The 23,204-nt window shown below is 34.8% G+C and overlaps 1 protein-coding gene and 1 long non-coding RNA gene across 3 annotated transcripts; one reads left to right on the top strand and one right to left on the bottom strand.

Moving 5' to 3' along the window:
• Positions 1 to 5,336: 5,336 nt before the first annotated feature.
• LOC116193524 (protein ELF4-LIKE 3) lies at positions 5,337 to 7,669 on the top strand. Of its 2 annotated transcripts, none has more exons than XM_031522254.1 (2): positions 5,337 to 5,555; positions 6,947 to 7,669. In XM_031522254.1, exon 2 carries the CDS (start codon positions 7,044 to 7,046, stop codon positions 7,398 to 7,400), a length of 357 nt encoding a protein of 118 aa, XP_031378114.1. In that variant the 5' UTR covers positions 5,337 to 5,555; positions 6,947 to 7,043; the 3' UTR covers positions 7,401 to 7,669. The 2 variants fall into 2 exon arrangements, with proteins under 2 accessions (XP_031378114.1, XP_031378115.1); XM_031522255.1 differs by lacking the exon at positions 5,337 to 5,555 and adding an exon at positions 6,256 to 6,381.
• An 11,993-nt stretch (positions 7,670 to 19,662) lies between these two features.
• On the bottom strand, positions 19,663 to 22,009 carry LOC116194119. The gene is made up of 3 exons (XR_004154350.1): positions 21,705 to 22,009; positions 21,417 to 21,570; positions 19,663 to 20,109 (listed from the first exon to the last, which is right to left on the bottom strand). It is a non-coding gene; the product is annotated as an uncharacterized LOC116194119 (long non-coding RNA).
• Positions 22,010 to 23,204: the final 1,195 nt, after the last annotated feature.

The following is a 23,204-nucleotide window of genomic DNA, read 5'->3' as shown; positions in this document are numbered from 1 at the left end:
AAGTGTAAGGACTAATTTGTGATTTATGAAGTAATTTGGATTAATTAATAATTGCAATTAGGTAGGGTAAATCTATATATAGATATGATCTTGTGATTAACCCTAAGAGCGCTTTTATTGTTAAGACTCGAAAATTGAGAGGAAGAGAGGATAGAGGGGTCGACCGAAAGGTATAGCTCAGCCGCCTACTTCCCTAGGCTGATCAGAGGCTTCTCGGCTTCCATTCGGCGTTTCGGTGTTGTCTTAGACGTCCTTGAAGCGGTCCTTTCATTCTATGGTGATTCCATTCGAGTTTGGTGACCTAGATCTGAGTGTACAGGTCAAGAGGAGGCTATACTCGGTGGTGCCACATTCGCGTGGACGAGGTAGAGACTAGACACTAGGACGATTGCCTTGATCGACCAAAATTACTCGAATCTGACAAGGTAAGTCTAAAGGTTGTAACTTTCTCTTGTGGATTCAATTTATAATGTTATCCATTCATTAGAAGGTGAATTATCATGTCAAGATTTTACCTTAAGGTTTTTGGTAAAATGAGCATGCGATAAAAATTTCATATTTATCGGTTTTAAAGTTTCCGCTGCGCAAGTCCTTGGTTTTCTAACAATCTCAAGATACCGTTTATTTTTATAAGTCATGACCACCCCAAGTAGCGGTGACTATTGTAATATTGTACATATCATGAACTAGTGGTCATACATATCACACACTTAAATTTCTTCAGTTAAAATCCCCATCCAAGTAGGGTTACGGTTTATCTCAAATCTTATCGGCTTATATCACATGATCTTATCTTGGTTTATAAGATTTACACTAGAAATTCTTTTCAATTTAATCCCAAGTATTTTTACCAAGGATTTCATAATCAATAATATTTTTAGAACCATAAGATTCATCCTTATTTACTTAAGGTAATGAATTTCATTTTAAATGATCACCTACCTCCAAACATGACTAATTAGAGTCACTACATGTTGAATATAAAAGCTTACCAAAAGCATATAAGCAATTACAAACTCAAGTCATTCACGCTCAAGATAATCGTATCATTTTATGTCTAAAGATTATATGCAACAATATGAACTTGATGATAATTCTGGCATTAGTAAATTACCATAAGAACCACCAGCAATTTCAACAGAGACCACCATGGCTAATGGCCGCTCTTTCAAGTTTCGGATCTCGATTTTAGGACTGGTGGCGCTATTGTTAGCCTCCACCCAACTGCTCGAGGCCGCCGATGACCTCAAGGGGGTGCGTGGTGGCTGGAGACGACCGTCAACCCTTTTTCTATATCTGGTGACCATGAGGAGTTGGGCTGCGATACCATTCCTGTTTTCTCTTGATCGTTTTTCTTAATTTTTTTTATAATTTTTCTGTGAGGTCGTATTTTATAGAACCTTTTCCATTCTATAGCCAAAATGACAAATTTGATTTCTATGATATCGTTGGGAAACTGTAGGTCTTAGTCCTTAACCTTTACCTCTTTCATGAATTTCATCCAAAACCATTTTTTGGGTAGAATCTCACCCTCAACCTTTCTGTTTATTTCACTCTTGGTCCTTTGATCATTTTTTAATTAAAAATGCTAACGTGACATTCTAACTTGAACATAATTTCCAAAAAATTAAATTAAATTAAATTAAATGAGGAACTTTGACTTATAAGAGATTGGAGGAAGAAGAGACTGGCACTGGGGCCCCTCATAGGCAACCTCCACTACCCTAGCAAGGTCATCGGCAACCTTTGTGATTGTCAGGGACCTTGTAGGGGGAGAGTGGGTTGTCAACGGGCCCCCTTGTCCATTATTCGAAAGATTTCAGTTGGACTGAGATCTCTTAATTAGGGGAAGAGGACGAGGTCATCCTCTCCCCATTCGAGGTCATCGACGAACACAAAGGCCTACGAAGACCTTAGGAAGGGGAAAGAGGGCCGCTAGGCTCCCCTTTAATTTAGGGATCTCAATCCCTCTACCAAGGATCTTAGTTGAATTGAGATCCCTCAATTAAGGGGAGAGGGACGCCAACTAGCAGCCACCTCTCCCAGCATGTTGAGTCGGTGGTGGGCTCATACCCCTCCCCTCCCCTCTCTGCCACTTTCATCAGTTCAACTTCTACTATTTTTTCTTTTTTGTAATTTAATCATAATATTTCTTTTTTAAAAACATTATTTTTTATGAATAAAAAATTTCACAATAGCATTTTTTGGATTAAAAAAAGAATATAGGCAAAAGCAAATCATGTGGAAAAGATTGAAGACGAGGTTTAATTCAAAAAAAGTTATAGGGTAAAATGCATTTGCTTCCCTTGAAACTTGGAGAAATAACACATAATCATATTTGTTTAAAAAATATATACACTTAGTCCCGTTTGACTTTTTTGACCAACCATTAGTTTTTTAAGAAAAAATACATATTCGGGTCATAACTTTTGATTTTTTTCCCTTATGACCATACATTTAATATTTTACCTAATAAGGCCATCTTGTTACATAAATTTTTTGTTTAAGTCCTTTATTACTTTTACAATATGTTCTTTAATTTTAGAAATTAAAAAAATTGAAAAATCAAATAATATTGTAAAAAAGAAAAAGAAGGCGGATGAAGAGGGAGGAGAAATGCCTCCGGCAATGTTGCTTCGATTGGTGCTCACTTATGGCAGCCACCACTATCCAATAACAAGTTGATGCAATTACGCAGTTCGAAAGTAGTGCGTTTGTCTGTGGATAAGATCCTCATTTTACTATACCATTTCGATCCTTGATGGCTCACCTCTAGCCACCACTGTGCAAGACGAGATCTTCGGCATCCTCCTGTGACAACGCTTAGGACAGTAGTGGCCAATGACGCCTTAACTGCCCCATCTCCTCTTTACTTATCCTCTTTGTTCATAATTTTTAGCTTCTTTTTTTTCAAAATAAAAACAATATTTAAAATAAGAATTTTATGTGATGCGGGACTTATTCAGTAAAAAGAATAAATTTATGGTCCTAAAAAAAAGAAATCCAGAAGTTTTGACCTCAATTGGTATTTTTACCAAAAATAATGATTTGGTCAAATAAGTCAAATGGGTCTAAGTGCATATTTTCTCAACAAATGAGTTTTAGTGTCATTTCTCTAAACATCAAGGAAGGTGAGTGCATTTTACTCAAAAGTTTAATATGAAAATAGAAAAAATTATTCATTTAGTCATGTACCTTTATTCACTTTTTTATTTTTGTCATTTTTCTATTTTTTTTTCTATCTTCATCCTGTTAGTTATGTTATTTTTCTGTTTTCGTCTTTCCGTTAACTTTTTTGTCAACTTTGTTATGTTGGATCCTTGTGGATGCAATATAAATGACAAATCACCCATTTTTTGTTTCATCCAAAATTAAATAAGCCAAAAAATTTAAAAAGAAAGACAAAAAATAAAGAATAATTGAAGAATAAGAACTTGAACAACAACGCAATACTACGGCTTCTTCTTCTTCCACCCATAACTCTGCCAAAGAATGAATCCAATTTTAGTATATTTGCCTTCCAGCTCTCCTTTGTTTAATCTTCTAATCATGCCAAAAGGAAGCTCAATTTTTTATTTTCTGAGATCCAACACAAAATATTTGAAAATTTTATAAACTCCAAAGATGAAAGCCCGAATTGATAAAAAAAAAATAACAAAGGAGAAGATATCACTACAAGAGTGGATGAGATGATGAAGACTAGACATGGGCTAGGGCTTTTTATCTAACACAAAATGTTCGAAAAATTTTATAAACTCCAAAGAGAAAGCCCCGAATTTATGAAAAAATAACAAAGGAGAAGATATGACCATAGGTCTGAATGAGATGATGAAGACTGGACATGGGCTAGGGATTTTAGTTTACAATCGGGCAAATCGTCTTGGAACTAATTCATTTATGGGATGAATATGCTAGAAAAGTTTACATTAAAGCTTCAAAGAAATGGCACAAGGCACGAAAAGGAGAGTGGGGAAGCACAATTTGAGATTTGCTTGATTAAATTAGGATTTTTATTAGTTTGATTGATGATTTTATAGGCTGGTTTCAATTAGATTTTCAATAATTTGAATTTTACAAGAGGAAGAAGAGATGTAGCCAATGTTGTTGTTCATTTTCTTCTTTCTTTGTTCATCGTTTCTTTTATTTTGTCCTTTTTAAAATATTTTTGTCTTAACATAAAAATGAGAGATAAACTGTCAAAAGTTAACCGGCTATTTTAGAATCGGTTTCACTTTTAATATTACCAATTGCTTTTTTTTTTTATATGAAAACCATTTGCTCGATCTGGTTCAAGTGGAGCAAATGGAAAATAGCTGATGTGTCACTGATGGAGCATTCATAAGAAGTCAACTCACAAAGTTAATGGAGAAGTTTACGGAAGGACGAAAACAGAAAAGCAACGTAACGCATAGGACAAAAATTAAAAAAAAAAAGAAAATAGAAAAGTATGTTAAAATATAGGACTAAATGAATAGTTTTCCCGTGAAAATAAAAAGAAAATGTAAAGATTGAGTATTAAAAATAAGCTTTGTCCATAATACCGTCCCTAACATCCAAAAACAAACTATTTTTAGGAAAGTGACTTTATTGTAAATTGATTTTTACTAGGAAATCATATAACCAAGCAAATGGACTATAAGGTTTCGTAAAAGTATAGTGATAACCATATCCCCTTACTTTGACGAAGAGTTGCACTAGATCCTTAAATTCACTAGAGAATGAAACTTGTCTAAAATTGTCCGTGAAAACCCATTTCATCAAAAAAATTATACTAGTAATTCACTCAAAAAAAATTTATACTTGTAATTCAAAAAATAATAATAATTATACTAGTAAGCACATGCCACAGACAATCACTCAAGTTCCGCGGTGGAAATTCCTAGTACATCTGGATACCTAAAAGGACATTTCTAAGTTGCCAAGCATACATCTTTTTCCCCCCTAATATTTTACTAATATTGCATGTAAAATATCTCAACTTCGAATATGTTACAGCCGTGCTTCCATGGCTGGCATGTGCTCAACATGGCACAAATAGCGATAATATTAATCATAGTAATTAGTACTAATACTATAATAAAACCAATTAATAATATATATATATATATGTATTATTTGTTATTTCATGGGGAGGAGGTGCAAATAAATAAATAAACAAAACAAGAAGGGGTTGTTGACGTAATTTACTTACAAAAAATATTATGATTGGGCGGAAGTACAAATAAATGAATATAATAATAAAAGACAAATAATAATAATAATAATAATAATAATAATAATAGGTGCATAATTAGATCCGGATAGAGCTAAAATATTTAGACACAGGCGGGTCCGCGCATGACTGTCAAATCTACATTCTCTCTCTCTCTCTAAAACATCACTCTCTCTCTGCCCCCCTTCTCTCTCTCTCTCTCTACAATCTGCTCTGAATCCATAGAAGCTGAAGAAGGAGGAGGGGGAGAAAGGCTCCCTTGGCTCTGAGATTCGATTCGATCGCCGTCCCTCTTACCCAGAATCTCTTTGTCAGTTGGACAACAATGTTCCAGATTTTCAAGGTACGTTCTTTCACTCTGTAGAAATAACAAGAACATAAGGAAAGTAATTTTACTGTCTTCTTTTTGTACAAACACTGCCACACAGAAGACAAATCAAGAATTCATCAACAGTTTAAATTGTTCTGATTAAGCTTTTTGTATACTTATCTGACTGATGGCAATATCAAGATTGCTTTTTTTATTTATTTTTTCACGACAAGGATTTGGACCGATGAATTACATTTTGTTCGTCGAAAGGCGGTGGATTTCGCATCTGGGTCCGAGCTGATTTTTGATTCCTCTGCTTGTTGTGTAAATCCAGAAATTCAAAACATGAAATTTCCGATGATTAAAATGGTGGGTTGGGTTGTCTGTTTCTTTTGTTTAAGTTGGTGTCAGGGAACCCCTCTTTTTTTAGTATTGATTTTTGAATTTTTATTGCCATTTGCTGTTCTGTTTCTGCACCAGTGAAGATCAATAATTGTTTGTTGCCATCTGAAATTTTGACTTTTTTTGGGTTTAGCTGTTTGAGATTCTTCTTCTCTTCTCTGCTGAGAAGAGTTGGCTTTAGGTGGGTATTTTCTGAGTACAATAAAAAAGGTTCCTTTTTATGGAAATGGGATCTGCTTTTCCACATCTCATCATAAATAACCAATAATAATAATAATAATAATAATAATAAATAATAAATAATAATAATCAATGCCCATAATCTGATTATCTGACCTGACGCTGTGACTCCCTGTCCCAGAAAAACACCAACACCACCACCATCAGAACACAACCAACTCTGTTCTGAAGCTCATCTATCCAAGTTCCATGATCTCTTTTAACCCCATCAGAGCTGGTCTCCTGCCCTGTGCTCTTCCCCTCACTTTTTTTCTTTTTTTCCGGGTGATTTTGCAGTTTAATTTAAAAGAAGATCTCAGTATCATGATTATGGGCTGTTGTCCCAAAAAACCCCCATTAGACTTTTCTTGATATTAACTGATAGCAACAATTGCTTAATGATAGTCCTCTCTCATGATGGATTCCTGGGCTTTTACTTTTCGTATCTTTATTTAGTAACCTCTCATATCATAACAGATGCCCATTTTTATTCTACATTTCTCTTTACCTTTATCGCTCATGATGAATTTTTGGTGCTTTCAGATTATGAGGGGCTTGACTTTAAAATTTTCTGCAGTTTTTCATCCTACTTTTTACTCATGAAAACAGAATAATTTGTTTGTAAAAGGAAAAGTATGCGTGTATTGTTTATAGAAATCTTGTGGAGTACACTGGGTCTTCTTCATTTACCCTCATTTTGTTTATCTTTCAACTGGAAGAACCCGATTGAGCTGGATTTATTTTCTCCTTTTCTCTTTCCCGAAAATCGGAAAAATTGAAAAAACTTGGTATGCTTGTTGCAGGCAGGGCTTTGAACGGCGAGGACGAACTAGCTAAATCACCTCTGTCTCTGACCTTGTCTTCCAAACTGAGAGGCAGATCAACGAAAACGAAAAAGCAATGGAGGGAGACACATTCTCCAGTCTCGGGAATGGTGGGGCTGCCCAGATCGACGGGAAGATCTTGCAGACATTCCAGAAGAGCTTCACGCAAGTGCAGCACATCTTGGACCAGAACCGGGTCCTCATCAACGAGATCAATCAGAACCACGAGAGCCGGGTCCCAGACAGCCTCACGAGGAACGTGGGCCTCATCAGGGAGCTCAACAACAACATCAGGAAGGTCGTGGACCTCTACTCGGACCTCTCCAGCAACTTCACCAAGTCCATGGAAGCCTCCTCCTCCGAGGGCGACTCTAACAATAATAATAAGCCAGATAACAAAACGGGTGGACACAAGAGGATTAGACCGGCATAGAGTATCTTTTGGGAGCCAAGAGAGACGACATTAAGATGATGAGATGAAATGCAGAATTTCTTTAGCAATTCATCTGTATATCATCATTGGGTTTGGATATACCTCAGAAGGAGAGTAATTGTGTCTAGATAAATTTTCCTTTTTCCTCTCGTCGGTTTTTCGAATGTGTAGTGTAACTCTTCGTAGCTTATGTGGATCTAATTGAAATTAATGATCAGATGTGGATCTAATTGGAAATAATGATCAATCATAATATCTATGTATCCCGACCTATTCTGCTTTCTTTGTTGTTAATTGGCGACCCCTGGTATTTCCCAAATTATCCGGCAACTAATAAAACAAGTCCATGAAATAAAATCACGTATCCGTCCACCAAACTGTTATATTTCTGTCTAGCATGGGATGTGTAATATGTAACGAGAAAAGATCGTTTCAGGCAAAGGCAGAGGGGGAATCCGGGAAGCAGAGCCATTGGCTTTCTCAGACAAATGAAAAGGTTGATCCGAGCAGCAGATCTAAGAGCTGCTAGCAGGGCATCAGTGGGTTGGAGCACAAAGGGATTAAATGCAGCGGCATCGCTCTTGAGTTGGGATGATGAAATCTGAATCTAATTCTCACAAATGGAACTACTGCCCTTCCCCTATCGGTCGCTTTCAAGGTCTATGAGCCTGGTTTGTAATCAGAAAAATATGAAGAAAAAAAAAAAGAGAAGCAGCAGCAGTGAGTTGGAGGTGGAGGGTGCTGTTGAAAGTCTTATGGCAGTGAGACTTGAGATCATACCATACTTTCCTCAGAAAAAGAAGTCTGATATTCTTTTGTTTGTTGGTATAATGAGAAGGCCACTTTTTCTAAGGATTCTTTTATTTTTTTATTTTTTTATTTTTTTGTGTGTGGGGAAAACGAACAGAGCACCAAATGAGATGAAAGCAGAAGATGCTCCGAAAGTACTGCTGGGGGGGAAGAAAGCAGCTTTTTGATGATCTTTTCCGGCACCACTCCCCAAACCCCATCACATTCCACCACAAAGACCAGAATCTTAGACAGACTCGCTCCAACATGACACCAATTTTCCTTTTTAATACTTTTGTTGCTTCGAATTTTACTTTTAAAAATGTTATGGATAGTCGCGAGGAATAAATACGTGCGGTTTGTCAATTGTTCGTGCGATGACACACTTACTATAAGTGTAATGACAAAGATTGCAGTTGGTCGTGGTATAGCTTTCATAACGATCTATCAAGAGCTAGAAAATGAGTAAGTAATCGGCCGAGGAGGAAGCAAGCGGACAAGCAAGATAAAGCTAATAACATTAAAGGTAGGCTATCTGTGGCTTCGTTTGAGTGAAATAATTGACCACTAGTCCAATGGAAAAAGATCCCAAGATCATGCACTCCGTAATAATTTGCTATTGACATCAAGGTGGGGATAAGATCCTAAGCCTTATGGTTTAGGATTACTCCAACTGTAAAGACATGATTTTTGATAAATTTATGAGTAACAACTTTCAAGGTAACATATACGTGTATACTGATTCTATTTATAACTTGTTTAGATAAGGTTCCATCTATCTTATTAATTTATTTCAATTTGGTTTGCGGGGCCACTTATTCTTACACATAAAAGAGGATATGTGAGGTAGTGCCAAGCTGAACAGAGACTAGAGAGGACAGCCACAGATGCTCTTTGGATGATGTTGCAGAGGTAAAACATATAATTGGTTTTGTACAATCTGGAAGAGACAGAGAAAAAGATCCAAGAAATAGCGAAAGTTAAATAAAGGAGTACGCGACAGTTCATAATAAGAATCGAACTCGGGACCTTATGATTCCGAATTGGCTATTTATATTACTATACCAAGCTCCTTTCCTTCCTCCCAAGATATGTATGCATATGATATGAGGCAAATTCAAACATGGCTCCTTGTTGGGATGACACACTTAATACTTTAGTTTAATTTCTTAATAATCTAGTTTGAGATGTAGTATTTTTGTCATTTCTCATGGACTATACCGTATACTAAGCACTTGCACTAAAATGCTAAAAATCTCAACTGAAAATAAAACTAATGAAAACATGTACTACTCACGAGTAAAAAAAAAGCTATCTAATTATTTATTAAAAGTATCAAATGTATTATCTTCACAAGATGTCATGTTGGCAGATATTGAAGGTAAATGTGCTTATTAAGACACCTACAGTCTAACAAACGCCACCAGAAATTTCACTAAAAAATCTCCAAGTGCGCCAAGAAAGCAGCCATCTTCGGGAATTCCGCAGTGGGTGGTCATCCTCCAATAGAATCAGAGAACTCAATTTATCATGGGCCCACCAACATAATTCAAAGTACTCACAGCATGTCTCTTCTTAATTGGAATAAATCAAACAAGTGCCAAGTAGAAGAATCCCTAGTAGCCAATTCAGACCGATCGACTTCGTATGGGTTCCAACCATTAATTTGAGTTCCTTCGTGGGAATGTTTCTTGAAATATTGCATTTATATATTGCGAAAGAGAGAGAGTATACGTATAATTATCTATGGTGGCCTAAAGGGCGACTTCACCGATATTAAATATATTGACCATATAAAAATGACTAAATTAGTATGACCAACTTAGTTATATAAAAACTAATCTATATATTTATTATAGGTATTTAAAATAGGCTCCTCGAGCGTGTGCGATGAGGAGCTTCCGTTTGTGTGATGTGAGTCTGCTACGTAGGAGCAATTCCTCACTCGTGGTTGAACGTTTTTTTTATTCATTTTTAATTTAATAACCCATCGAAAGTAATTAATAAAAAAATAAAGGATATGAGAGACGAGCATAAGTTTATTGTATTGTAGTGGTACAAATATGATTAATTGTGTCAATTGTCTTGTGTTCGAAACTTTCCATAAAATTTTTTTTTTTAATTATGTTTTTATTCCATATTTCATTTTTGAAAAAAAAACATTTTTAATGTGAACTTAATACCATTAATTTTATCTACGTGGTAATTTATCAATGGTTGCAAATTAAAATAAATTAAAAAGTAAAAGAAAAATGAGAAATTAAAATAAAATAAATTAATTAAACCTTAAAAAAATAACGCCGAGAGGTTGGATGGTCGCCGAGAGGGTGACCGGATTAGGGGCTCCCCTTCTAGGCCCTTGAAAAGTGACATATATATCATATGTCCAATATGTTAATGGATATGGAACTTTAAAGATAAGAGTTGCAAATAAATAACTCCTATTGCTACAAAATGTATAAATTGACCTATTTTTATATGGATAAGCGAAATATGTATTATTCATATAACTATTCATATGGGAAGTTGTATTAAATTTAGCATTATACCCCGTATATTATTTCTGAATAAATTTCTACGAAAAATAAATAAAATCATCTATACAAATATATTACAAATAAATTTAAAAGTTTATATTAAAAAAGAGTAATATATAACAATAACAAATATATACTCTCTATCGATGTTACATCTACTAATATATAATACTACATATAAGCCATAAAAAATAATAAGTCATAGAAACAAAAAGATTTTATTTATTTATTTACGAAAAATTGACAAAAAAAATCACAGGCTGCACGGCCCTCGAGTCTAATAATATATAATACCTAGAGAAGTTAACCATATTACGACATGCGTCATTTTAGGTCTACTAGACTGCACCATCCGTCACTCACGTGTCGCCTATGCGTCCATATTTTCACATGTGTCATCCATGTGTTTCGCCAAGTGTCAGCTACCATGTGTTGTTAAGTGTCGATCAAAACTCCTTAATTACATAAAATAATTGCTCTTTTTAAATAATCCATATATATTTAAAGTAGACTCCCGCTAACGAGTGCCATCCATTCGTTCCACGGGAGCTTACGGTTGGCATTTCCCTCAGCTCGTTAACAGGAGTCTACTTTAAATATAAATAACGGATTATTTAAAAAGAGCAATTATTTTATGTAATTAAGGAGTTTCGATCGAGACTTGGCAGCACATGATAGTTGTACTTGTCGAAACACATGGATGACACATGTGGAAATATGGACAAATAGGTGACACGTGAGTGACACATAGTGCAGTCTAGTGAACCTAAAATAACACATGTCATAACCTGATTGACTTCTTCGGGCATTATATACATAGATATATTTTATGTATAGATTTCCATGTGAATAGTCAAACAACCCTAAATAAAGAATAGAAAACAAATGGAATAACGATTGGATCAATTAATCATACATGCTTTTTTTTCGAGGCATGATTGACCCCGGGCTATTTTCCTAGAATTTCGATCATGAGGAGATCGGGTGAGTCATATATGTTGCTTCTTGCTTAATTATTGATACGCTATTTTCAATCCGCCTTGAAATTTCTCGACTCTTATCTATTTAATGACATCCAGAGTTGATGTGCAATAGTTAGTGCAAAGTATGAATTTACAGAAAAACAAGTTACACGTTCCAATTCCAATAGATTTTCTAAAACCAAATTTACAAAATATTAATTGAAAAGTAAAAATGCAAGGCCGCATCCAATGCGCAGGCTAACGGACTAATTTGGTAGAATAGCAATAGAAAATCCAAGAATCCACTTGAATCTCTAAATTATAAACTGATATATTTTTTAAAAAAACCAACAGTTGTCGCCCTTTTAGATGGATGGTTATACAAAACCTAAAATTTAATTCAAGCATTTTTCATAAGAAGAATCTTGATCCTATGATTCAAAGTACTTGGGCACAGACTTTGTGATCTCACAATCAAATTAAATATACCGACTCCATACGACCGCAGCACAACTCAACCATGGCCCTAGCTGTCCAATGGATATTATCATTAGGTCCACTGCCACGTTTTCAACATTAATACATATTCCTTTCTATTTGTGGACTCCATTTATATGCACTGAATATAGTATTTTAATCCAATATTCATCTGTGTGTATAGATGTTAGGGATTTGTCAAAGTAGAGGCCAACAGAGGGAAGAGGTAAACGAGAGGATATACATAGAAGTTAATTGAGTTCCATCAGAAAAGAAAAGAACTTTTCGGGACCCATGTCGTCGTGTTGTTGGGTGTCACGGCTTCTACTCGTCTGTCGGTTTCTAATCATCTTTCAGTGCATCACCTAAACCAACGTCAAATATTAGATCTGCACCGTCTTGTAATACAACCTAATTAACTGCATGCATAGGTTTAAAAAACTTTTTCTTTTCTTTTTTTTTCATCCATATTATTTGATATTGAGATGCCCAATGACTCCCGCCTAATCTAAATTCAAGTATGACGGGTCCATTAAGTCAACCAGCTTGTCTGAATAGCGAGTTAATGATGATTATGGAGTGATAAATTATAGAGGATTATAATACACATTTGTATTATGATACTTCATAATCTATCCCTCCATAACCTTCTCTAACCCGCAATCCAAACTAGCGGTAAGGCGAACATGTCCACCTACCCGACCCAAAACTAGGTTGATAGGAAAATTGGTTAGGCTGATGATGGGGTGTCTCACTTCATACAACCACGTATAGGAGTTGGATAGGGAGTTTGATTTGATCCTCCAGCGTCACTTAAGATAAACTAAAAAAACATTAAAGTGAAAAGGCAACATTAAAGTATATATAAGTGGAAAAGTCAAAAGTTGTTGTGATATAACTTGGGATGTAAGACCCTTTTTTTTTTGTTTAATGTTTTGTTTTTTTATATAACTTAAGAGCCTTTTTTTAATTTTAAATCGCATCAAATGATTAAATAAGTTTATAAGTACATAGATGGTGAGAATAAATTTGTATAATTTTATTATTATTGCTCGTCAAATCACCATGAGCAGCGATCATTTAAGATCTTCACTCTTGATTCAGGGATGAGGCCAATATAAGTTCAATCATTGAACACCCCAAAATTAGTATTTCATCCCACAAGATTGAGTTAACTTTTCATTTCCACAAACAGATTGTATATTTACAAAGGGTAAAAAGTAGTTTACCCCTGACTTTTAGGGAAGACAATGTTTTACCACCTAATCTTAAATTTACACGTTGTCCCACGACCTCTGTATCCAATGTTACAACCGAAATCCGTCATGCCATGCATGTGACATTTATAAGGGGACAAAACTTTATTTTACAGACTAAAATAATAATAATAACAAATTAAATTTTTTTAACAAAGTATTGCACTTAGGTGTATTTAAATTTTAAGATGAGGGAAATTTTTTTTTTTTTGGTGAAAGGATAGATTTATTATTCAAGGAAGCATATTTACAGATAGGTAGTTGCCGATAGATTCGGCTATTACAGATGGAAGGGAGTCCATGTCCCAAAAGCCAATCACACCTGATCTAGCAGCCGCATTTACCGATTCTATTAGCTAAGATAACACCGGACCTTTGGACAATGAAAGCAGCGCGGCTGATTTATTGATGCCAACAGATGAAGACAGTCTGAACCGATTCCAAAAAGCGCAAATGGAGGTTTTCGATTGCCGGTATTAGCGAATCAGTGTATAGGGCTTGAACTGGTGCGCCCACATTCCGAATAAAAGAGTGAAGATCATCAATAATCATCCACTCTTTTATTCATTCACGGGGTGCCTCTTCCTTCTTGCTCATGATTTGCTTTGGAATCAAATCACATCACATCACATAGAAGCTCAATCCCAATCGATTCTCTGCAAAAAATTTCGTTTCTTTTCCATATTCATATGTCGAAGAGTCGATCTCTACTTTGCAGACCTCTATGTTTTCTTCGAATACTAATTGGCTTATGAGATAAAAATATGTTCTCAGTAAACGGACGATCTCTTTTATGTGCATCCAATTCCAAACCCCCAAGGAATTGGCTTGGATTGACGACCTTGTTTGTTTTCGGTGCAGAATGAACGAATTCATAGCCATAGGGGTGTGTGTATGTTATGTGATTAATTACTACCTGGCGTGTGTTTGTGTTTAGTAGGAGGAGGAGCAGGATGGCTGCTATGATGACGTAATTTTCGTTCAAATTAACAGAAAATTTGACGCATTGCTAAAATTGTTATCAAATCGAAAATTTGTAAAATTTTGGATTAAGGAAAAAATTCATGCTAAAATTATTAAAATGTGGAAAGTTTGTACTTTTTTTTATTAATCCTAATAAGTAATGAAAACTTATGTATCTCTTGTCCATCTCTTTGTCCCTGATGAATGATTAATGTTAGCTTGACCTTGCTCGAACTATCATAAACACATGGCCTGCAGAACCAGAAAGAAAAACAAGAGATGTGTGAGCAGATCGAGTACATCTACTTTGTACTTTCTATACCTTGAGTTTAAGTTCTTATTTTTTTTTTTTGGTGCACCCGGTAGTTGAAAGTTTCTAACACAGACCACCAATAAATGATTCTAATAATTAATAACAATTAACTCGATCTTCTTTTAGAAAGAAACTTTATATTCCACGAGATCATCATATATTACCAATTGACTTATTGTGACATTAAGACAATGTAAACATATTTAACTTCCCATTTAGGTGAACTCAGGAAACTTCTCACACAATTGGCCCATGCCATAATGTAAATAATCTTTTTCTCTTCTTTGGTAAGGTTAAGATTAGTTCTGAACTCACTATCCTAACTACAAGTGCTTCCCAAGTTAAAAATTCTTGACCATAGGTAAAATTAACAATTAACGGTATAGTTTATCAATTACGTCACATCTCGTGATTACTATATATAAAATTATTAATCCGTTTGATATCGAATTGGTCATGATCCCCTATCTCCAAGATATATGGATTCCTAAGCTATCCATGTGCATTTGCCACATCAGAAGGAAAATCCAGATGTCGTGCAAGAATGTGGGACGATTTGTCTTGGCTATGTCATAATGTCTTTCTTGTATCCTATCCAAATGCCTGAAAGGCCGGCAAGGATGAAGTGGTCCACGTACCTCGCAAGCCAAGACAAAACTGAACATGTTACAACATCACATGTGAAGTGGGAATCTGCTTTTAGTCTCTCTCTCCTCACCCGATTTCAGGTTAAATACATGACAAGATAATTACGAAGATGCACCTCAGCAGTAAATAATTTTTTTCAATAAAAGAGTATAATGTAGTAGTGTATGTTCTTATTGTCATCCAAAGAGTTAGATATTCGGTTTTTGTGGGTGGACTATCCATATTTATTTATCGGTTGTTAGGATTTCTATATCAAAATACAAGTTTAATGAGACTCTCTTATAATCGAAAAATAAGATTTATGAAGACGGATTTTATCTTCAATGAGAATTCAAAACCCAATGAAAGCATTTTCTGGTGGAGAGTGAGTCGATAGTGAAAAAAATTAGTCTCGGTCAATAAATTGTAGATATTTAGAAAAAGAATTCACAATAGATCATATATATATATATATATATAACATTATACATTCAATAAATTGAAAGTTGTAATTCTATGAAAAAGTTCTCATAAATGATAAAAAGAAGAGCAAAAGTGTTCTCCACTGGATATTAAAATTTATTAATTATTATTAACTAAAAAGTTAATATGAATCCATGGCTCTATATATAAAGTAGCAACGTGCCCCTCTTTTAAAAAAATTCACAATTTCTTATTACTTCTAAATTACCTTTTCTCTACTTTGTCATTTTTTAAAAATTCAATTAACATATGAAATATTGTGTGAGACTTAATGAACATCTTAATATTGCGGTGTGAGCTTAATCAAAACTGAAGTGACCTAGATATGATATTTATTGTCATATTTCTTGGATTAAGGACCTATTCTATAATGTTCACTTATCATATCATGCCTCCTGATTATCCGAAGGACGGCTATGATGGAATTTTTCACCTAGCATGTTTATTCTTGATTGCAATTATGAGATTCAAAAACAAGTGGACATGTTTTGACATATACTGAACTAGTTACGTGAATAATTATCTAACATCCCCAACAACCAATATGTTCTTGAATTCGGTCAAATCAGCAATAATTGGATTAAACTTTCAACTCTAAGTATTGGTTGAATGGCGTGTTTCAACCTGCCATATAATGCGTGGGCAATGTCCTCTAGTACATCTGGAAATCTTTTACCAGACGAATGATCAATTTTTTTGTGCTAATCAAATTTGTTTTGAGAGATAGACTCTTTTTTTTTTTGTTAAAGGAAGATTTATGAGCTTAGTAAACGAAAATGAAAAAGTAAGATATACTAGAAGCCCTAAATACAAGAATTTAACCCAAATCACTTCCTCTTCGTTCCTAGACGATATTGTGTGACACAGTACTACTCCTTCCTTATGAGAGTAAGATAATTATCGATACACATCCTAAATCTAGAATTAAGAAGTTTGATTATTTTCTTTGATAGGTAGAAGTTTTAATTTTATTCATTTCACAGCAATGAAATTTTTCTTTGGGGCTATATTTTCCCCTTCCTCTCTCCTGCTAGATATAAAACTCTCTTAAAATTGAAAAAAAAAATATACAGTGGTAATAATTATGTGATAAATTTTCTTAATGCCGTCGGCTGACCAATCCTTTGAATCAATGGGAACAGCTCATCATCGTAAGCCCATGCTTCCCGTATATAGTACTTAATGAAATGCGCGCGCGCGCATATATATATATATATATATATATATATGAAGTACTAACAAAATTATGCTAATTTTCGATAAAAAGTCTTCAATCATTGGAGATATGTATCCCCACCATTTCCAGAAGCAGCCGCTTATATCAAATTCCTTAAATAAAACGAGAAAAATCATCTATTGAGGAAAAAGACAAAACCCAATTCTTATAGCTCTGGGAAACAAGCCAAGATGATGATAATGTTGGAACTTCAAGAATATGGGAGTACGTAGAGGAAAAGAAAGTGCAAAATAAAATGTAGAAAATATTTTGCAAATTATGTACATAATGTTTTGGGGTATTGTCCGATAAGTTGCAGTTGTTTCACAACTTTTATTTTAGAAGTAAGGTAACTTTTAAAATTTTAATTTTAAAGATAAAATTAATATACAAACTTACGGCGTTATTTCTTAGGGTTAAATAGGGGAAGTGTTGCATTGGCATTAGACGCCAGTGAGAAACAATAATTCTTTGATGATCCTAACTTACTATATGACATAAGAAAATACCAATTAGATTCCACAAATAGGGAAATGAGTGCTAATTAGTTTAGTAATTAATTGTGTAATTTACATAATTAGCGATATTAATGGTTCTTCCTATTGAGTGATAAACCTTTTATATTAGATGGTTATCACATCTCAGAATCTCACCTGGCCACTATATTATTGTGAGGTAAGTCTACTTAGAATTTTCTCGCAAGTGATGTACAGAATAAATATCCAAAATGAAAGTCTCCTTTTAGTGTAGTATAGATAGATTGGAGCAAAATTACGGCAAAAATTTTGAGTTTTCACTGTCTCGTATTTAGCTCAACTTTTAATTTATCTCGTAAAGATACCGAGGTTTTCTAATTTGTCTCATATATAGCCCAACATGAGTGGCCCCTCTTATGTGGAGATAAATGTGGTCGACATAGATATACAACTCTGTTAACCTCCACATGAGCAAACAAACAGAAAACGTGACAAACAACTCATGACATGTTATATTTGAGATAAAAATTGAAAGTTTGGGTATTTTTATGAGATAAATTGAAAATTTAGCTAAATCGGATGTGTTTGGTTCAATTTCATCAAATAAGTGCTTAAAAGTTAGTTACAAATTAGTTATAAGAGAAAATGAAACGGAGAAAGAGGGGGAATGAGGAATGAGAGTTTAAGCTACTTAATCATTAAATTAAAAAATCATTTAATGAGTTAAGTCAGTATATTTGACTTAATGGAATAAGTCATTTTTCACTTATTGATGCCTTTAGCTCCTCAAAAATATCTCATCATTCTTATCAATTCTCCCTTCTTTTTATACACTTATTCTATTAACTAATTAAATGCTTAATTTTTAAATACTTATTTTATCAAACGTCACCTAAATTAAAAGTGAACAACGAATATTTTTAGTATATAAATTGAGAACTCCCTATCCCTTTATTTCATTTTGATGTTTCATCTAGTATACTTAATAACTTCCAATATTACTAAAATTAAATTTATAACTTATCCAAAGAAACAAATTTATAATTCTATCTAAATTTGTGAAGTATTATTAGTTAAGTCTCTTCTTCAGTAATATTAAGTTTCTATATATATTCCAGCGCAGGTCAATTTCTAGTATTAATGATTTTCAGTCCATCCCTTTCATTACTTGCATTTGCGGCAATTAGGTAGGAATCTGGAAAGGGACCTTTTCTAAGCCATTAAAATAATGGAATGGTCATTGGCATCTTCATCATTAGTTTGGGCCCAGCCAATTTTTCGGATGTTATTTATTTTATATAATAATATTATTCCCAAAGTCCCATGCTTTTGAAAATTGCCCAATTATGACTAAATAACAATACGATGATAATGATGGTGATAACATTTTATAATCCATGTTCAGTAAACATCCACTTAGATCAATAGCCCCATAAGAAAAGTACGTACTTAATTAACTAAGGGCCCGTCAACACGTTTCAATCTACTTTATTCAGGCAATTATGTAATTAGCATAAGGCAAGTGGTTGTGCGATCCCTATCGCTCCTTCAGTACGAGATTTCCATTTATCTTTCCCATTACATATATCTAAAAGTCTTTAATATGATATCATGGTAGGAGTAAGGACGGATCCAAGATTTCAACCAAGAAACATGAGATCCTTAAGGGGACGAATAAAATGATAATTTTTTTTGAATTAGAAAGAATTTAATCAAATATTAAATAATAATAAATATGAAATTCAGTCTTATAACATCAAAAAATTAGAGAGGGCGACGACCCACTTTAGCTCTCCTCGATCCATCCCGAGTACGAGATAGATAAACTAAGTGATCTGTTTGTGCCACTTACCAAATTTCGAAGAATTTTTCCTCTCTCCGTTATTTTGTTTGATTTGAAAATTTTGTTGAGGTTATATCCCAAGAGAAAGTCTCGTCTGTCTCATGGACATCCATGACCTTAGATGCATGTAGTCCCTTTTCATTTTTGAGTTTCTAAAAAAATCAATGTGACTCTCGAAAGTTCTAAAGGGATGGTACCTCAAGTTCATTACGTGCAATTCAATTGAGAATTTTGTTCTAGACATTCTTGAGACCACTGTCACGTTGGAACGCGGGATTAGTTCCGGTCTAGGCCATTAAAAATACAGCACAAATAAGAGATGGTGGTATCACATACATAAATGTATGTTAGAATCACTTCATTTGACAAAGAGAAACACTAAGTAAGTTACATGTATCCATAAAAAAAAATGAAAAGCATTTATTAATATTTTATGTATGCTCTTGAAATTAAGCATTGATTCATATATGAATCTATATATATATATACTCTTTGTATTGGGTCCGTACATCAAGTAGCTAAGCTGGGCTTGTATGCAAGGTCTTTCTGCCTGTCCGAAACTTTGTGGGTCGATGGGCCCTAGTCCATACACCTGTCCAAAGTTTCTTTGATGGGCTCCGGCCCCATGTGCCCTCCACCGTATCCATTCCTCGCATTTCCGTTGCATGGATCAGTGGCGTTGATGTTACACTTATAGAAAGATAATTTATTCCTGCCTAAGGTTAGGATTTTTGCTCTGCCTGCTGCACGTACATTTGAAGGATGGCCTAGCAAGGGAGGAAAAAATAATAATAAATAAAGAAAAAGAAAAACTTCAAGAAATGTGGACGTTATAAAGATGGGCTCCTTGGCCTGCCCCACCTTTGGGCTAACAAATGATCGGGCCTCCATTATTTCATGCACAGCACAACCTAAAGGACATCTAAAGCCCATCTATTGCGACCCTTACTTGATTAAGGTTATCATAAGGGTAAAAGGGACGGGAGGTACAAAACCCTTTACGAATGTAACACTATGGTATAATTTTTTTTTTTATAATAATTTGATACAAAACGTTTTAAAATATTGCAATCAACTATATTCCGTCAATAGTCCACTAATGTCGCCAGTTGTTACTAACGTGACATCCGACGTGTCTTATGAGCATCTACCGTGGGAAATAATACTACAAAAAATATGCATTTTAAATTTTAATTAATTATAAAATTAAATAAATATCAAAGAAAATAAAAACTAATCTCTCATCTCTCTCCTATCTCTCTCTCCTCTCTCTTTCTCTTCTATCTCTCCTTATTCTATCTCTCTCCTATCTCTCTTTTTTTTTAAAGAAGACATCACTGCTAGGGATGTACGGGTCCGAATACCCTGTTTTTTTTTTCACCATATTTGGACCATATCCTGTGAAGGGCGGGTTCTAAGATTTTGGAACCGGACCATATCTTGTTGAATTATGGAACCGGAATATGTATTATATCACAAGTTTCGAGTATCTTATTGGGCCCTGTAAATTTTTTGTCTCGCTAAATAAAATCGAAAACGTCTCATTTATAATCAGTAATAACGCAAAACAGAATGTTGACATAGATTTAGATTGTTTTTAAAATAGTGACTATATTTTTTTAAGATATAATTATTTGAATATAACTATATATATATAATCCAAAAAATGATTATCGGGGTATCGATTTCGGATACCTTATATGTAAGAATCGGAACTGAAACCCGTTTTCACCGGTTCCGTATTTTAATATCCGGACCCTATCATATTTTCAATACTAACAATGCGGGTCCAAGTAAAGTATAAAGGAAAAACTGATATGTTGCCTTGATTTTTCTTTGTCTCGAACCCCATACCCCTATAATAATGGTAGAGTAAGGGGTGGCCCCAAAGCGGAATTGACCGGTGGTGGTTGGTCGAAGCTCCCTACCCTAACGAATAGATTACGATCGGTTCCGAATATACCCAACATTCATGCACACCCCTAATCACTACTATGCGAAACCGCGATTCTTAGAACAACAAAAGCAGACAAGTAGATTTTACTGCAAAGGGAACAAAATCATGATCGCTTACTTCTTTAATCAAATTGATCCATATGTCCTTTCGCTTGGCTTCCACGTTCTCTGATTAGAAGGTGACAGCTGTTCCCAACAAGCTTGACTTGCGAATGTATTGTTGAGATGCTCGGGTTGTGAATAGCCGTTGTTCCCTCAATTGCCGGTGAGAGCTGAAAATCCAAACACCCAAGTCATTGAGAGCTTAGTACTTCTCTAAAGGGAGCAGCTAGGAATTAAAACCCCACCAATGGAGCTGGAAAAAAAAATCCCAATTTCAAGCCAGAGAGGGCAAGAGACAACAAACCCTAGAAATCAAGACAGCCTGGAGATGACCACCTTGTTAGAACACGACTAACTAATCAGAACCCAGCGAGCTCAAAACTCGCCAGTTAGCAGTCGAGGGGCGGGGTCGCGCGGCGAGGCCGCCCCCACCCCGATCCAATCAAGATAATTTAAAAATAAAAAATACAGACGGAAGAGTGAGAAGAAGAAGGGGGAGAGAGAGGGCTCGAGTCTGGGGAGCAAAGAGGCTAAGGCTGCGACGAAGGCTTTGGTGAGGCAATCCGACCAAAGTTGCCAATTAAGAGGCTCTGGTGGGCAGAGGACAGCATATATTTTTTATTGTCCGCATTCAATGTCCTTATAACAAGTCGGATGCCATGTCAGCGAGAGATGACGAAGTCAATGAGTAATTGATAGAATGTAGTTGATTCCAACATTTTGTAACGTTTTGTACTCAATTGTTACATAAAAATGTTTTGTACCACCCAAACTTTTTACCCATTATCATAACCAAATTGGGATTATATCTCTCTAATCTTGGAGCAACGCCACATCCTCTCGGGACAGGAATTTAGTATAATGTCACGTGCCTTTAACCTAAAAATAGTCTTGGGTTAGATTCTTACTGGTAAGACTTTTCTATCATTCTATTTCCCTCTCTCATCAGGTATTAGACCATGGCGTCTTTTGTCTATACTAAATATAAAATTGCGAAACTTGTTAATTATTTCTTAATAATTATTATTATTTTCCGATGTACACCAATTACAATATAACTTCCATTATAGTAATATAGTTTGTTCACTTTGGGGTGCTTTCATCACTTTGAGGCATGCTTGGGACCTCGGATATAGGAGGATAATGTTAAAGGTTAATTCAAAGAGGGTATGTGGTTGTTTTTAAGTCCAAGGAAAGTTGTGCTCCATAAATGGCGCCCCTAGTCAAAGCTATTGGAGATTTAATTAGGTGGGATTGATCTATCAAAATTTAGCACACTTTCAAGGAAGATAACACTTATGCAGACTAGATGGCTCATTTGACGACTCATCTACCACTTGGTTTGAACTTCTTCTTTAGCCTGCCAACCGGTATAACTACTCTACTCTTTGGCGACACTGTTGGGTCTCTTATCCCTCTTTTGCTTGATGTAGTTTTTTCTTTGTTTTGTTGTTATCCTCTTTCCGAGCCTCAGCTTTGATTAATCTACTAAAAAAAAGAGAGCGGCATTATATAAATATCCATACTATTATACAAAGGTATAAATGAGAGTAGTTGGTCTCACTTTCACTTGTCAAAATGCCCATATAACTAACTATTCAATTAATAAGGACGATTAAATTATGCTTAAAAAACTAAATTTTAAACATAACTACCCACATTACCCTCCCTATTCCTCTCCATTCTCGCCTCTTACTCTATGTGTTTTCTTTCTAAGATACCGATTCAGACTATTGTGTTTCTGTATTTCTTTCTTTGAAACCACGATACCGTTATTGTCTAAATAAGTTTCATAATATATTTG

The sequence above is a fragment of the Punica granatum genome, chromosome 2 (genome assembly GCF_007655135.1).
Source record: "Punica granatum isolate Tunisia-2019 chromosome 2, ASM765513v2, whole genome shotgun sequence".
Lineage (NCBI taxonomy): Eukaryota > Viridiplantae > Streptophyta > Magnoliopsida > Myrtales > Lythraceae > Punica > Punica granatum.
Note: the sequence above shows the minus strand (reverse complement) of the source record. Positions and strands in the feature narration are given on the sequence as shown.